Source organism: Panthera uncia (genome assembly GCF_023721935.1).
Source record: "Panthera uncia isolate 11264 chromosome A3 unlocalized genomic scaffold, Puncia_PCG_1.0 HiC_scaffold_11, whole genome shotgun sequence".
In the NCBI taxonomy this organism is placed as follows: domain Eukaryota; kingdom Metazoa; phylum Chordata; class Mammalia; order Carnivora; family Felidae; genus Panthera; species Panthera uncia.
In genome coordinates this window covers 6324841-6342022 of record NW_026057578.1, presented here as the reverse complement: position 1 = coordinate 6342022, position 17182 = coordinate 6324841, and the positions used below count along the sequence as shown (strand labels likewise).

Genomic DNA, 17182 nt, shown 5'->3' with positions numbered 1-17182 from the left:
TGTGAAAGTCAAAGCTCCCACACCCAGGGAAAGCCTTTGTGAACTTCAGGGATTCATACTTTCCATATGTCAAAAGCTTTGAAATATATACACTGTATGCTTTTTTTAAAGAGATTGTGGTTTATGTGTTACTATGCTCTCCGGATCCTCAGAGGGGAAGTAGGAACAATTCTGCCACCTTCTCCTAAAGAATTCTTGGAAACAAGTCATAGAACCTATGAGACAGAAGCTAAAATGCTACATGTGGACATTTTTCAAAGAAGGATTTTAGTAGAAGACAGGTGCCCATCTTACGAGCAATGAGGTTCTATGACATTGTAAGAGCAGGGGTCCAACCGTCACTCGCTGCTCAGGGTTCCTGCCTCATGTACCGTCTCGATCGTTGTCTGGGGCACTCATTTATTGCTTCCTGCTGTGAGCTGGTGACCTTGTGGTACGATTTACGTTCCCAAGGGAATGATCATATGCCGGCTACTTTGAAAGAAACCATCTCGGGGTCTCTTGTATCCCCGGCTGCGAACCTTTTAATTTTAGGAATACAGGAGTCCAGAGGGTGGGGATAGCAATTGTATCAGCTGTGATGCTGATCTGACCCTCGTGAGGGGGGTGGGGAGGAGGAGGCAAGCAGGAAAGGGCAGAGAGACAGAGTCTCAAGTTGCGAGCAGGTGGCTGTTAGTCTTGGCTATAACATAACCGGGCAGGGTCGGGGGCAGGGGTGATTCAGGGCAGATCGCCTGTTAAGAGGAGCCCTGCGCCGAGTCAAAATGCTCTAGCCTCCTGCCCTTTAACTTTGGCTTCGCAAAGGAAAACAGTGTGGGGCCTCTAAGACCCCAGCAGCGGGCTGGACTCAGCCCCAGAGCGTGTCGTGTGGCCCAAGAAGTTATATTCTAAAATCTGTGTGAGCGTGCCAGTCTCCAGCACTCGGCCTGCCTCACTCACACCCACTCCTGCGATCATGCGAGCCTGCTGCAGCCTACGGATGTCTTTCAAGCAGCTTCTTCTGAAAGTACATGCGTGTAGACTTTAGCGGATCAGAGCAAGAGGTTGACTTGGCTTTGGAGAGGCCATTCGGGCTCAGGAGTCAGGCACACTTGAGTTTGACTCCCCTCTGCCACCGCGGGCTGCTGGGTGACCTGAGGCGGGTCATGTGATCTCTCCCGGGCTCAGGCACACGCCGCTCTGAAATGAGGTAAACCCGCAGACAGCATCTCCCAGGGTCCCCCGTCCTGCCCTAGCGCTCCGAGTTTCTGCCGCTTCGCTCTTCCAAGCGAACTAAAGAAAATAAAAAAACGGAGAGCAGAGCAGAAAGGCAAGCCGGGCTCTTGCAGGGTCTCAAGCTGTGTCCGCCTTCCTGGTCCAGAGAGTGATGAGCGGTGAAGAAGCATGGAAATGAAGCTTCGGCAGGTGGCATCTCTGTAGGCTCGTCTCAACCGGTTCTGCTTAGACTGGTTGCTGCTGCTGCTGCCTCTCTGTGCCGCTGCAGAAGACAGAAAGTACACGCACCAACTGTCTCCATCTGCTTCTCATTTCCCCCGGCCCAGACTGCGTCCCTCCTCCCTTCTCCGGCACTTGTGATCCTGCCCGGTTTTCAAGACTCGCCTCAAAGACCGCCTGCCATCCTTCACTACCTCCTCCCTACAGCTATCCTAAATCCAGCCCGCCCCCCATCTCCCACCCGGACTGGGTGACTGGCTTCGATGAGGCTCTTTGGCCTCCCCGTAGCCCCCCACCAATCCCTTTCACCCAGCTAGCCGATATACAGGCAGCAGCCAGTAGGGAATCAAGCCCCACATCCCTTGTTTACTTCTCTCCAGCCAGTTCATCTTTCAGTTCCTCTGGCCCACCACACACACACACACACACACACACACACACACACACACTCCGTCACTCCAGCCCTCACACATTTCTCTTCCCCTGCCTCGATGATCGTCCCCCCCCCCCCGTCGAGATCTGACTAACTCCTACTCACCCCCAGAGCACGCCCCCACTTTCTCCCTACCCCAATAATATTTCCCACCACTTCCTGTATTTTCCATCATTGCCCTTAAGAGAAGTAGAAACCCTATATTGATTTCTGTGAAAATCTGATGGGAGTTGATCTCCTCTGCTGCAACATGCGTTGGCGTAAGATCAGGCTCTGCTCTGTCTCCAGCAGAGCCCTGGGCATATAGTAAATGCTTAACACAATCTTCGCGAACAAATGCACGAATGCCTGAACGAACAACGTCCCAGATTTCTCCAGTTGTAGCTAATTACTCTCCCAGCTCATTGCCGATTCAACATAGATTAACACATTGCATCTGGCAGCCGTGTGAAGGTCTCCCAGAAAGGGAATCGTATTCTCTGCCTTTTTGTTTCTTTTTTTTTTTTTAATTTTTTTTTAACGTTTATTTTTGAGACAGAGAGAGACAGAGCATGAATGGGGGAGGGTCAGAGAGAGAGAGGGAGACACAGAATCGGAAGCAGGCTCCGGGCTTTGAGCTGTCAGCCCAGAGCCCGACGCGGGGCTTGAACTCACGGACCGCGAGATCGTGACCTGAGCCGAAGTCGGACGCTTCACCGACTGAGCCACCCAGGCGCCCCATTTTGTTTCTTTCTTCGAAGTGCACGTTCATTTTCCTTGCCCCTCTTCCAGCTGCCGCACGAAGAAGGGCACTTGAGGGAAATGCCCCTTTTGGAGTCTAGTTAGCACCGTTTCTTCCACGGCTCGCAGGATCCGACTCCCAGCGTGCCCACGGGGAACAAAAATATAAACATATGTCCTCCTTCATGTCTTAAATATGTACGCAAACGTTTCCAAATTCACACCCTATTTAAAAGACACCCTGTGAGTGGCCTCAGAGATGATCGCGTTGGTTGTTGGGTTGCCTTCTCGGAGCTGACGGTTGTTTCCATGCCTTGTCCGTAAAGAGCTTGGCACGGCACCAGGAACACAGGTGTGGGACAAGTGTTTGTTGCTATTTCTTCCTCTCCCCCCACTGCCAGCCTGCCCGAACGAAGTCCGGCTTGCCCTGTCTGGACTCCTTCCTCAGAGTGCCTACGACATCAGCGTCTCAGTCGTGCGTGGGTGCGGAGAAGGAGGCTAGCCTTCCATGGGTGGTCAGGGATGCCTCGGCAGGAGGTGACTTTTGAGCGGAGGCCTGAAGGAGGAGCCAGTCATGCAAAGATCTGGCGGAAGAGTGTTCTGGGCAGGAGGCATAGCAAGGGCAAAAGTCCTGAGGTGGACGTAAGCTTAGCGCATCTGGGAGAAGAAACCAACGTGGCCGAAGGAAAATTAATGGGTGGAGAGGGGGGCTGGGGGGGGGGCGATCAGGCAGAGAGTGTAGATTTTGCTCCAACTGTATGTCTAAGCAATTGGAGGTTTTTAAACCAGAAACCAACATGATCTGATTTGTGTATGTAAATATTTATGCATATGAATGTCTGGAGAATGGATTGTAAGGGGAATGCGCAATAGTAGATGTGAGGAGAGCAGTTAGAAGCTAAGTGACCTTAAACAAGTCATTTCACCCCCCTGAGCCTCGGTTTCCTCCTCTGTAAAATGAGGACAAGAAAAGCCACCTCTGAGGCTTCTAAGATTTCAGTGATATGACTGCAGTTCCCCCAACACAGAATAAGGCCCCATTCAATATAGTCCACGGTTTTCTTTTTTTTTAAATGTTTATTTTTGAGAGAGAGAGAGAACCCACAAGCGGGGGGAGGGGGTGCAGAAAGAGAGAGGAGCGAAGGATCCAAAGTCAGCTCCCCACCGTCAGCACAGAGCCCGATGCGGAGCTTGAACTTGGGAACCTTGAGGTCATGATCTGAGCTAAAGTCAGACACTTAACCGACTGAGCCTCCCAGGCGCCCCGATATAGTCTACTGTTTTCTAGGTGAAGAAAGACCCCCCCAAGTTTCCTCTCTGGTGTTTAATTCTTCCTTTGGAACAGAAACTTTGATACGCTTTGTTATTCAAACTCTGAGACATCAGTGGATTGCATGAGGTGTCCAGAGACATCCCTGCCAATTGTAACGAAATCTCGTGCAGAAGGGCATCGTGTGACAGCAGCACACGTAGGATTTTCCTCTGCTGGGAGGTTACATCCTGTAAGGTACGCGCGTTTGCAGACAGCAGGCTGGAAGCATGAAGTAAACCTTGTCTCCGGAATTAGACCGGGGCTGTCCATCGTGGACCGCCGTGGGTGCCCGTGGGTGGGTGATCATACAAGCCCACTGTGCTCTGGAAGATAATCCACTGCCTTTCACAATAGGCAAGTGCATCATCCACGCTGGTGCCAGTCGGGACACTCCCCGGCAGCTGCCCAAACGCAGCAACTGCTCCGTCTGGACATACACACGATCTTCTTTCCAGACACACGCGAGCACATCTCAGACGACCAGCTTTCTCTTTTCCGGACGCATCAAGCGGGTTTCATGAGATTGTGATGATGGGTTAGAGACTGTGTGGTTGTTGTTGTTGTTCTTGCCAGCGTGGACAGTTGAAGTATAATTTTCAGGAAGGTAAAATCATGACCCTCATGCAAACATAAAACGAACTCCTGTCAAAGGTTTCATTAAACGGATTAATGAATGAGAGAACCACTAGAATGTGCAAACTAGGTCAAAGAGCATTTGAGAATCTAGGTATTTGTAGGCAATTTAGTAAAGGAATATTAAGGGGTGCCTGGGTGGCTCGGTTGAGTGTCCAGTCTCGGCTCCGGTCTTGATCTCACGGTTCGTGAGTTCGAGCCCCGCGTCAGGCTCTCTGCTGTCCCTGCGGAGCCCGCTCCGGGTCCTCTGTCGCCCTCTCTCTTTGCCCCTCCCCGGCACGCTCTCTCTCTCTCTTTCAAAAACAAATAAACACTTTTTTAAAAATAAAGGAATACTAAGAACGGATTGCAGGGCTCGTTCTAAATCCGGTGAAAGTCTGACAAAGTATTACACCACTAACTTTCAAGTTCTTTTCTTACCATACAGAGATGATTCGCCTCTTTAGGAAAAAAAATCTACAAAGTAGCACGGAGCTTCACTCAATCCTGGCCTTTAATCCATCCTCTTTATGAGGCTCTAAAACTGTGTTCCCTCTAAATGCTTCATCTCTGCCAGCTTCTCCAAGCTGAGCTCCCACATTCACTGGAAATGCACTTAGAACACATTTGCGGGACAGGAATTGAGTGTGCAGATTAGCAAGGTCCTGCAGCCCATTTTCTGGTCATCTCAGTGGTCGTTTTCATCGAAAGCCGCCTGAGGGGCTGGGCAGAGCGTCACGGAGAGCATCCTTTTTGACCCTAGTCTAGACAGAAACAGGGACTCTCATCTTGGTGCTGTCTCTCTATCTCCCGAAGACTTGAACACAGGTACATTACGCTACTCGTCCTTATCTACCCACTAACTCAACAAGCAGACGATGAGCACCTACCAGGTGCCAGAAGCCGGGGATGCCAGGAAGATGTGCTCTCTTGGAGCCTGTGCCCGGACACAGACGCCAAATAGATGATCACCGATTTAATGAATTACACGTGAAGGTCGTCAGTACGGACCTGGAAACGCATTGAGCAAAAAAAAAAAAAAATGGAGAGAACTAGGTGGGTCTGGGAGAGTCTGAGCGTGAAGAAATCCTTCGGCGAGGAAGAGACGTCTAAGACGCGTCTAGAAAGATGAGCGGGTCTCACTGGGCACAAAGCTGCTGACTATTTGGGGTGGAGGGTGTAGCCTGTGTGAAGGACTCAGGCCCCACAAAGGGCGGGGTGTGTGGGGCGATGAGGAACTGATACCCTGAGCCTTGGAAATGTAGGCGAGAGTGGAATTGTGTAGGGCCCTGAGGGTTTGGGCAGAGTTGGGGCTACAGGGGAGCCCCAGAAGGCTCACAGAGCGGACCATCCCATGATCAAAACTGGTATCCCCGAACTCAAGCACGGGGAACGGTGCTGTACCTCGTGAACATTGAGCCAAGGTTGGCCGCGCTTGGGAAGGAATAAGTGACCGGCTAAGGGGACACTGCATGGGTCTCACCCCCAGAAGGCAAGCGGTGTTTATTAGCCCTAACTGGGCTCTCTGCTTTTCAGTGTCACCCCGTAAACTCACTCTGCCTCCAACCAGTGGGATTTGCGCCATCCCTCTCAGGTGAGAGTTTCGGTTCACCACGGATGGGAGAGGAGATGCCCACGGGCAGGGATGCCCTTCACAACACACATGCCCGTAACGCTGCGGAACCGTGTTCCCTCTTTTAAAAATGAGTTGGAGGGGCGCCTGGGTGGCTCAGTCTGTTAAGCATCTGACTTCGGCTCAGGGCATGATCTCGTGGTTTGTGAGTTCCAGCCCTGCGTCAGGCTCTGTACTGATGGCTCGGAGCCTGGAGCCTGCTTTAGATTCTGTGTCTCCCTCTCTCTCTGCCCCTCCCCTGCTCGCGCTCTGTCTCTGCCTCTCAAAAATGAATAAACATTTACAAATTTTTTTAATTAAAAAAAAATAAGTTGGAGCACCTGGGTAGGCTCAGTTGGTTGAGCGTCCCACCTCAGCGCAGGTCATGATCTCACAGTTCCTGAGTTCGAGCCCCTCGTTGGGCTCTCTGCTGTCAGTGTAGAACCCGCTTCAGATCTTCTGTCCCCCTCTCTTTCTACCCCTTCCCTGCTTGTGCTCTCTCTCTCTCTCAAAGACAATACATCTTTGAAAAATAAATTTTAAATGAAATGAGTTAATGGTGGAGTGTAGCGGGGAGGTGACCCCTTCCCAAGTTATCCACTCACAGGGGCATGAAGGCTGTAGCCAATTCTATAGTTTTCAGTAGTCTGGGCATTTCCAAGAATGTGTTACAAAAACATTTCAAGTTTCCATGACAAAGATTTTAAAACAAACACAGCATCGAACAAAGAGCTCATGCGCAGGTCATGGGGTGTGAGGAAATGGGCAGTCTCACACCGGGGGTGGGGGGGGGGGTCGGGGGGAGTATAAATGGGTCAGCCAGGCCTGAGGGCAGTGAGGGAAGGAGGAGCCCCAATGACCGCCCTGCCAACTTCCCACCTAGAAATTTCTCTGGGGAAATAAATAAGGAGGGTTGCAGATATTTAGCTACGAAGATGATCATCTTAGCGTTGTCATAGCTAAAAACTGGAATTAGCTAAAATGTCCCAGAACCTGAGGGGAAGGCATGATTCGTCCTTACAAGGGAAAACAGGACTGCTATTTAGAAGGATACTGAACAGGGGCGCCTGGGTGGCTCAGTCAGTTGAGCATCCAGCTTCAGCTCAGGTCATGATCTCACAGTATGTGGGTTCGAGCCCCGCGTCAGGCTCTGTGCTGACAGCTCAGAGCCTGGAGCCTGCTTCAGATTCTGGGTCCCCCTCCCCTGCTTGTGCCCTCTCTCTCTCTCTCTCTCATATAAATAAGCATTAAAGATAGATAGATAGATAGATAGATACTGAAGAAAGTAATTTATTAACACAAAGATGTTCATAATCTATTATTAGTGGGAAAAACAGATTGTAGCATACGATCCCGTTAAGTTTTAAAAATGTAACTGACTTGGGGGGCCTGGGTGGCTCAGTTGGCTAAGCATCCGACTTTGGCTCAGGTCATGATTTCACAGTTTGTGGGTTCGAGCCCCACATCAGGCTCTGTGCCGACGGCTCAGAGCCTGGAGCCTGCTTCAGATTCTGTGTCTCCCTCTCTCTCTGACCTTCCCCTGTTCTGTCTCTATCTGTCAAAAATAAACATTAAAAAAATTTAAAAAAAATTTTTTAATGTTTATTTATTTTTGACAGAGAGAGAGAGAGAGAAAGAGAGCGAGCATGAGCGGGGGAGGGGCAGAGAGAGAGGCTCAACGCGGGGCTCGAACTCACAGACCGTGAGATCATGACCTGAGCCGAAGTCGGACCCTCAACCAACTGAGCCACCCAGGCGCCCCTAAAAAATGTTTTTAATTCAACTGACATGCGATGCTTGGAGGACTCAGTCAATTGAGCATCCGACTCTTGATTCTGGCTCAGGTTATGATCTCACAATTGTGGGATCAAGCCCCCCACATTGGACTCCAGGCTGGGTATGGAGCCTACTTGAAATTCTCTCTCTCTCTCTCTCTCTCTCTCTCTCTCTCTCCCCGCTTCTCTCTCTGCCCCTCTGTCATGTGCTTTCTAAATTAATTAATTAAAGGAAATACGACTGACTCTAGGTGCATATATATGAACAAATGTGCACAAGACGTCAGGTCATGAACCAAAGAAGTGACAGTGGTTACCTGTGGCAGCCATTTCTGTTCCCTTCTATTTGCTTATCACTATTTTATACCCCCTCTGTAATGAATTTTTATTTCTTTGCAGTAAGAAGAAAGTTCCATGCACAAAAATTGTTCGTAATCCCCTTGGATCTCAATCGCAGGAGATTTCACGTGGGACTTCTCAGTGCCTATTTGTCTGCATTGTACTTACTCCTTCTCAGATACATACACATGTCACAGTGTTTCTCTAAATCCATACTGACCTGACTGTGTGTTTAAGGTGATGCTTTTTAGCAGTTGGACATCCAATTCCATTTTTGTAACAGAAAAACTTTATGCACACACACAAAAAAAAAGGCCACACTTCTTCACAAACATAATGGGATCGTTGGTCATTTTTGCTTTGTTTTATTTGTAAATTGCATGTACTAGGAGCTAACAAGCATCAAAAGTATAATTAACTAAATTTAATTGAAGAAAGAAAAAAGCACCTGGAAGGATAAATACTTAAAATGGTATGAAAAGTTACCTCTGAGTGGCGGGATTATGGGTAATTTTCACAGATTTCTTTTTTTCTTCTCTGTATTTCCCAATTTCTCTGTGTTAAGTGTGCACTAATATAGGAACAGGTGATTCCATTAAGCCCCACAGAAACAAGTCGCCTTCATTTAATTCGGCAGAAAGTTCAAATAAGAAGGAGGTTTGCTTACCCATTGCTGCCACTGCTACGAGGTGATTTTCCTTTGAGGGTCAGGGGGCGAACAGAAAGAGCATGAGTTCTGAGAATTAGGGAGACTGGGTTTTGATCCTGGCTGCGTGACCACAGATAGACCGGTCCTTAACCGCTGTGTCTCTGCTTCCTCACTCACCAATCAGTGAACATTTGCCGAGCATCTCCTATGCACCCGAGTGTGTGCTCGATGCTGGGGACAGAGCAGCAAATAGGTGAGCTATGGTCCCGGTAGTCACAAAACTTCCAGTCCAATCCAGGAGAAAGAGAATAAGGACCAGACAGAGGGCGCTGTTATCGCTAGGACAGTAACCGCCAACCTCTACAGAGCGCCAACTGACTGCCAGGCACTGTTCAGTGAGCTTTCCGTACATAACAACCCATTGAATTCTTACCCCTACCCCGGGAGATATTAACATTTGTCCCATTTTACAGACCAGGAAACTGAGGCCCAGAGAGAGTAGCGAATTTGCTCCAAGGCACACAGCTAAGAAGTGGCAGGGTCAGGATTTCCACTCAGCTATGTGTTGGCTGCACTCACGCACAAAGGTCATGGCCATCACGAATTAAAACAGTGGCTGTTGGTGGGAATGCAAATGGGTGCAGCCGCTCTGGAAAACAATGTGGAGGTGCCTCAAAAAATTAAAACTAGATCTACCCTATGACCCAGCAATAGCACTGCTAGGAATTTACCCAAGGGATACAGGAGTGCTGACGCATAGGGGCACTTTTACCCCAATGTTTATAGCAGCACTCTCCACAATGGCCGAATTATGGAAGGACCCTAAATGTCCATCAACTGATGAATGGATAAAGAAGTGGTGGTTTATATACACAATGGAATACTACTTGGCAATGAGAAAGAATGAAATCTGGCCTTTTGCAGCAATGTGGATGGAACTGGAGAATGTTATGCTAAGTGAAATAAGCCATACAGAGAAAGACAGATGCCATATGTTTTCACTCTTATGTGGATCCTGAGAAACTTAACAGAAGACCATGGGGGAGGGGAGGGGGGGGAAAAAGAGGTTAGAGTGGGAGAGAGCCAAAGCATAAGAGACTCTTAAAAACTGAGAACAAACTGAGGGTTGATGGGGGGTGGGAGGGAGGGGAAAGTGGGTGATGGGCATCGAGGAGGGCACCTGTTGGGATGAGCACTGGGTGTTGTATGGAAACCAATTTGGCAATGAATTTCATATATTTAAAAAAACAACAACAAAAACCAAATTAAAACAGTGCGATGAGAGTACGTTTGGGACACTCCACAAGTTAGACTTCCCCGAGGATATGACCTTTCACCGGACCCCCAAAGGGGAGGCAGGACTAAATCAGGCAGAGAGCAGGGCCGAGAGCCTGTGGGGTGGTGGAAACCCACGAATGCGCCCTAGTGTTTCTCAGCCAGCGGTGCGGGTAGAATGGTTTTCGGCCACAGAAATGACAATGAATTCTTTCTCCTCCCGCCCCCAGACCCTCCTGGCCAGAGCACTCTATGACAACCACCCAGACTCCTTCTACGAGCTGGCTTTCTGCAGAGGAGACATCTTGACCATTCTAGAACAAAATGTGCCAGAAAGCGAGGGCTGGTGGAAGTGTCTGCTCCACGGGCGGCAAGGTCTGGCCCCTGCCAACCGCCTCCAACTGCTCCCTGAGGTCCCCGCAGACAGGGGACCCTGCCCCCCCTCCCTGAGAGGCCCGGGGGAAGCCCTCACCAGCTCCAAGGAGACCTACCAGGTGCCCACCCTGCTCAAGCCCCCGACTCCAGGCCCCGTCTACGAGCACATGAAGAGCTGGGTGGAGGGGCCCCCACCCACCACCGCCCAAGTCTACGAACTCCCTGCCCCGCCCTCCAGAACCGGAATCATCTGTGAAAAGACCCTAAGCTTTCCGCAACAGGTATGCGTGTTTCCAAGTAAAACAGGTGGGGCAAAGGGTGTGTAAACTCAGGCAGGGGCTTCCCTCTGCCTTGAGTTCTTGGCGTCCTTCAGGAGATTAAATGTACAAAGTGGGGACCTAAATCAGGCGTGATCCGGTGAACTTGTATTTGGCCCCCACTTCAGTTAGCACTGATATTCTCGACACCCCGGTGATTCCCTCGCTCTCCAAGACATCCATGCTTTACAGGAAATCAAATGTTGAGTGCACCCGCTCACAAAAGTATTATGGATTTTCCCGGCACTAGGATGGGTTCAGGGGCAAGAAATTACTCAACAGGCTTAACATCTACACTCCCTTCAACCAAGAAACTTGACTCCCAGAATTGCTACAGAACTACACAAGAAGGCAAAGCTATATCTGGATGAGGAGGCCGTGACCATTGTAACATTTTTTGTTATAGGGAAGAATCAAAGATGCCTAAACGTTTGTCGATGGGGAGATTGGATGGGGAGATTGGTTACATAAGTTTTGGCATACCTCTGCAACATATTAGGCTTGTGCGAAAAAAAGATGGAATCGTTCTTGGAGGCAAAAAAGAGCCATTTCAACAAAAATCAACCAAAAACCAAAACGACCCGTGTGTATGTATGTGTGCATGCTCACACATTGAAAGACCACACACCGGGGCGCCTGGGTGGCTCAGTGGTTAAGCATCCCATTTCAGCTCAGGTCATGATCTCACGGTTTGTGAGTTCGAGCCCCACATCAGGCTCTGTGCTGACAGCTCAGAGCCTGAGGCCTGCTTTGGACTCTGTGTCTCCCTTTCTCTCTGCCCCTCCCCTGCTCACGCTGTGTCTCTCTCTCCTTCAAAAATAAATTTAAAATATTTTAAAAGAGAAAAGAAAGAAAGAAAGAAAGAAAGAAAGAAAGAAAGAAAGAAAACACACACCAACAGTGGTTCCTCTTTGGAAGTGGAATTGGTTAAGGAGAAAGTGAAAGAAGGCGTCCAGCAGGGACCTTTATTTCATTCACTCCTGTGTCCCCAGCACCTGGGACTGTGACTCCCATAGGTTGGTACTCAGTAAATATACAATGAGCAGAGAGATCAGAAAATGGATTTGTGTGTTTTATATGGCCTGTATGACAACTGCGATTTTAAAAAATAGCACTTAAAAAACAGAGGAAAAGAAGCATTAGGTAAATGCAGAATAAAAACTTTTTTTAAGAAGGAAAGCAATTTAAAAATCTTTTTAATGTTTATTTTTGAGAGAGGGAGAGACAGAGTGTGAGTGGGAGGGGCAGAGAGAGAGAGGGAGACAGAATCTTAGGCTCCAGGCTCTGAGCCATCAGCACAGAGCCCGATGCGGGGCTCGAACCCTCGAACTATGAGATCATGACCTGAGCCGAGGTCGGACCCTTAAGCGACTGAGCCACCCAGGCGCCCCGGAATGAAAGCAATTTAGAGAAGAAAGGAGAAAAACAGCGTATCGTTTTCCCCCAGGCCCAGGCCTTGATGAGGGGCTAGGCGTGCAGAACACATCTGCACGGTCTTCAGCCACTGTGGGCGTTTCCCGCATTGTACGCTTTGCTCTCGGCTCAAAGGACACTTCCCACCTGGCCAGAGCTCTGGGCAGGGGTCCTGGCTAAGTGTGTGTCCAGGAAGGACTCTCCCCCTGGTGTGCGTGCTGGGGGCCCTGGGAAGTTTCCACTAACCACCCAGGCCTCCTCCACACCACTTCCAATGACCTCTTCAAACGGAAAGGTGTTGGTTTCTTAAAATATTTTGAGTAGCTCAGATGTTCTAACCCCCTGGGCTGCCAGGCAGAGGACCAGACAGACTTTACACGGAACGGCTGCCACCCAGGGGCGCTGGCTCCAAACCCCAGAAGGACGCTGCTCGAACCTACTGTGACAGCCCCTTTCTCTGGAACAGCTGGTCCACGTCGAAGCCTGGCATGTTCAGCTGCTGTCTGAGCAGCTGACTCAGAGCAGGGCCATGGTGTTGTTCCTCCGAAAACGAGTGGCCTTTGCCAAAGGCAAAGTTTGATTGGAGTCCCCCCCTCTCCCCCCGTAAAAGACAAAGACCAGGTGCCCCGAGTGCCAGAGCCAGTCCAGGCTCGTCCAAGTTCAACGTTTGTTACATGAATGAAGAGACCGGGGACAACATGGCACCTCATGACCGTGGACGTAACTTCTAGACTGGCGCTGTGATAAACAGAAAAGGGTCAGAGACTTGTCCTTACCATGAAGCGTGTCCGTGATTGGAGCCCTCGCTCGTGTGAGGCTGTGGCCATTGACAGAAACCACAGCCACCAAAGGGGAATTCAGAAACCCGGGGCCCTTGGCCACTCGAGCAGGCTTTCTTAAGGTGGCCCCAGTAAAGCACCTGGGGAACTTTCCTGCCTTTTTCTCCTGCTTAAGTTGGAGAATCAGCAGTCCAGAGTCACCTGGCTGGGTCACCGGGCTTCTGGGGCAGCCACGGCCGTGCTGGGAGAGTGGACACGTCCCAACACCCTGTTTACCTGTCTGGCCCTGCCGTGTCTCAGTTCTCCTCAAGTTGTGCCTTCTGGTGATTCTAAGTAATTCCACTGTCTCTTCTGCTATGAGAAGGAAGGAGCTAGAAGAAATGGATGAAAACCAGTTGGGAATCTTCTGATCCGTGGAAAAGGCAGACCTCTCTGCGCCGCTCATGTAATAACCTGGGAGTTAGCCTGACTCCGCGGCGGCCGGGGAAATGCATTCTGGGTGGAGCACTGGTTTATAGAATTAGGCAGGTCCAGCCGCTAGCTGGGAGCTGTTTTCCCACGGGCTGGGAACTGGCAGGTGGCCCACCTCACAGACTCCCCTCGTCCCTGTGCCAACTGTCCCTAGGTGAAGCTTGGCCAAAAGTCAAAAACCAAGAAGGTGAAAATAGGTCACCTTTCTCAAGTCCACTGATCCAGGACCCTACATGTCAGAATCAGACATCTCTATGGCTGGGAGAGACCTCTGTGGATCTGGGGAACAACTCTTCATTTTACAGATGAGAACGTTAGTTTCCAGGGAGGTGAAATGGCCCAGCCAGGGTCCCAGGGTGTCGAATACCAGAGACTGAAGCTTCCTCGTGCCCGTGTGGGGCTGACTCTGCCCCTAGACTTTGAACGCCCTTGCTCTCCATTTTCCTGACTCTGTGGCTGACACTGGTCTTTGCAGTTAGGTTGTATTTTATTTTTTTAGTTTATTTATTTATTTTTGAGAGAGAGAGAGCGCGCGCGAGGGAAAAGAATGATTGGGGGAAGGGCAGAGACACAGGGGAACCGAGGATCCGAAGCAGGGTCCGTGCAGACAGCAAAAAGCCAGATGGGGAGCTCAAACTCACAAACCGTGAGACCGTGACCTGAGCGAAAGTCAGACGCTTCACCGACTGAACCACCCAGGTGCCCCCGCAATTAGCTTTTTATTGAGATTAATCTACAGATCCTCAGGGTACCTCTTAGTCACTAGTATCCATATCAAGAAATAGAACAAAACTAGCACCTCATGAGCCCCCCTCCCACCTTCTCTGAGTCACTTCCTCCAGGGTAACCACTATCTTGAGCTTTGTTTTACTTTTTATTCCAACTTCCTTAATATAATATACTAGCCCGACTTTTTTTTTTTTTTAATCACCATACAAAAAACACATCTGATGTTGGTTTGAATTCAGAAAGGGGAATCTTTCATATTTCAAGTGAAAAGGGTCCAACTTCCTGGTGGGATCACTCTCAGACCCACTAGTTCCCAAACTGGAGTTTCCATCTGTCCCCCCAAACCTTTCGAAACCATATTTCTCAAACATGTTCCTTAATTGATTGCCATCTTGAACCCATGTTTTCCAAGAAACACGGGCGTTTGTGAACCAGGTTCCTCTACCTGAAACTCTACATGCAGGAAAATCCCTTTGTCCTCTGCAGGTGGTCTTCAAGGCATGTGTGACCCACAGAGGCAGCTACAAAAATAAAATGGGGCTTGGGGCCACAGGGAGTAGTAGGAAATGGAAGTCCATTTGGAAAAGCTCTGTGGTAGGGGAGAGCTTGGGGTGTTAGAATAAGTGGGAGCAGGAGGAAGAAAGAGTGGAGGTGATGGCGGATGGCATGGCTGGGGACACACCACGCGTGGTCCCTGGGGTTGGATGGGGCAGGCCTGTGGGATATTGGATTGAACCCAGACTGCGGTGGAGAACCACCGTCCTAAACCAATCAGCCTGAGACTGACAGGCACAAAGTCAGGTTCATTGCCCACCAGAGAGAGAGGGGTCACGTCGCATAGGGACCTCGGGGCATCTCACAAACAGAAGAAGGTAGCATACGTCGTGATGAGGTTGGGGAAAGGTGGGGTTTAGCGTAAACAAAGCCTGTCTTGATAGGCTCTAAGCAAAACAGGGCAGTGTCTCAAGGGTCGGCATCAGCCCAGACTGCAAAGCTGATGCAGGCTGCTCCTTCCTTGGGGACCGCCAGGTTGAGGTGGATGTGGGACACCCGCTACCCGCCGTCTGAAGCTCTGTGTTGGGGATGAAAAGCCAGCCTGCCTCGCGGACGGGAGTAGGATGTTTCCTTCTCGCTGATAGAGCTTCAGGCCATAATGCTCCCGGGAGCCCAGGATTTTAGAGAACCAGGTTTCTCTGTAAGAAATAGTCGTCACTCAGAAGGACGTTATTTTGACACTGGGCAGCTGAGTGCGTCCGGGGGAGACAGGTTTGTCCTGTCTGCTTTCCAGTTGCTTTATCTGAGTCTGTTATTCCGGCCTGATGAGTGGGGACCCCACTGTCTACTACCTACTGTCTCAAGCTGTACACATTCTTTCACTCAAAACAAGCAGGTCAATTAGGAAATACGAGCACTCACTTCATGCCGGGCACAGAGCTGGGTCACCCCCCTGAACAAAGGGACCCCGATCTAGTCCTTCCCAGCCTGAATGGCCCTCCCGGTCTCCACACCTTCAGGTCCTAACCATCCACGCGATCCAATCCGGAAAGCCCCCTGCAGTGACAGGTTCCTGGCTGCCAGATGGGAAATGCAGTCGGCCTCTGACAGACTCTCTGGACTTGACCTTTTGCTCTCCTCAAGGCCCTGTCTCGCTTTCCAGCCTGTGTCCTGGCTCCGTCCATACTTTATTTCCTCCTTTAGACCTTGACCCTGGCAGACGGCACGCACCCCCCTGGAAAATCACCCCTTCCGGTGCCCCTCCTGGAGACACTCTTGTTTGAGAGGGCTGACATGGGGCCCCCGCAAATGTTTTATTTTAAAGTTTGTCAGGTGACTGGTTCTCTGGCCGGGTTTGGAAGCTGTCGCCCAGGAGCAGCTAGCCGGGTACCCGGTCTAGAGTGGACATTCACTGCAATCCAGTGACTCCAAGGCTGAGGCCACCATTGGTCTGGTCACCTCCCGCGGCCCCATCAGCCCTCAGCTGGAGCGACAAGTCCCGCGACCCGCCCCTGCCCCTTCCACACCCCCGATAGTCCCTTCACTTTACACCCTTAGAGCCTCTCTGCCTGCCTGGCTCACAGCTACATCCTCAGCATCATCGGGTGAACACATTAGTAACCTCGGGTTCGAATCACAGCCTCAGATCCCGAGCGAACTCAGAATCGTCTGGAGGCTGGCTGGTGCTGCATATCCCCACACTCCCCGGGGGCAGATTCAGGGCCCAGGGCTCCCCGGGGGCACTCGGAGACCCAGATTCAGGGCCCAGGGCTCTGCATTCTAAGCTGCTCCCTGCTGAGGCTGAGGGCAGGCAGAAGACTGCCCTCCACCACGGGACCCGCCCCTCTTATGTCCTGGGTCCCCCCCCACCCCCGCCATCTGAGCAAAGGGCCGCACATTATGGGTGCAGGGAGAACACCTCCACGCTGTGGGGGTGCCTTCGCCGTGTGAGGGTGACACGGAGCATGAGCTGTGGACACCACGGTGACGTTTCCTTCCCACGACTCTTCTTTTTCTCCCCAAGGCCCTCTTCACGATTCCCAGACCCGCTCGGGCCTCGCTGCCTGCTCAGCCTTCCCGGGTGTATGACGTGCCGACCCAGAGCCGGGCCCCCCCGGTGCTGAAGGTGAGTCTCAGCCGTGGCCCTGCCCCACACGTGAGGCTCTCCGCGCCACCCAGATGGCTCCCCCGCATCCCTGCAGGCACCGGCCGCCTCTCCCACACCCCTTTTTGAACATCTCCCACCTGCAGGTTCCGAGGTGGTCCAGTGATCACCGGCTCGGGGACAAAGTCTCCTCCCTGGGCTCTGGGACAGGCCGGTCGCCTCCAGCCTCAGCCTCCCGAGATGCTCCCCCCCACCCCCTCACTTCTGGTCTGGCTCTTGCTCAGGTTCAGGTGTGACCCACATCTGGCCCTTGGATGAATACACTTGATCCCTTTGCC

The 17182-nt window shown here is 51.0% G+C and overlaps 1 protein-coding gene across 1 annotated transcript in view; it reads left to right on the top strand.

Annotated features, from left to right (window-relative positions):
- The window catches only part of CASS4 (Cas scaffold protein family member 4), a 38768-nt gene that overhangs the window by 13345 nt on the left and 8241 nt on the right, over positions 1 to 17182 (top strand). The window contains 2 exon segments of the mRNA XM_049650585.1: positions 10392 to 10817; positions 16764 to 16865. Coding sequence (XP_049506542.1) covers positions 10392 to 10817; positions 16764 to 16865 — 528 coding nt within the window.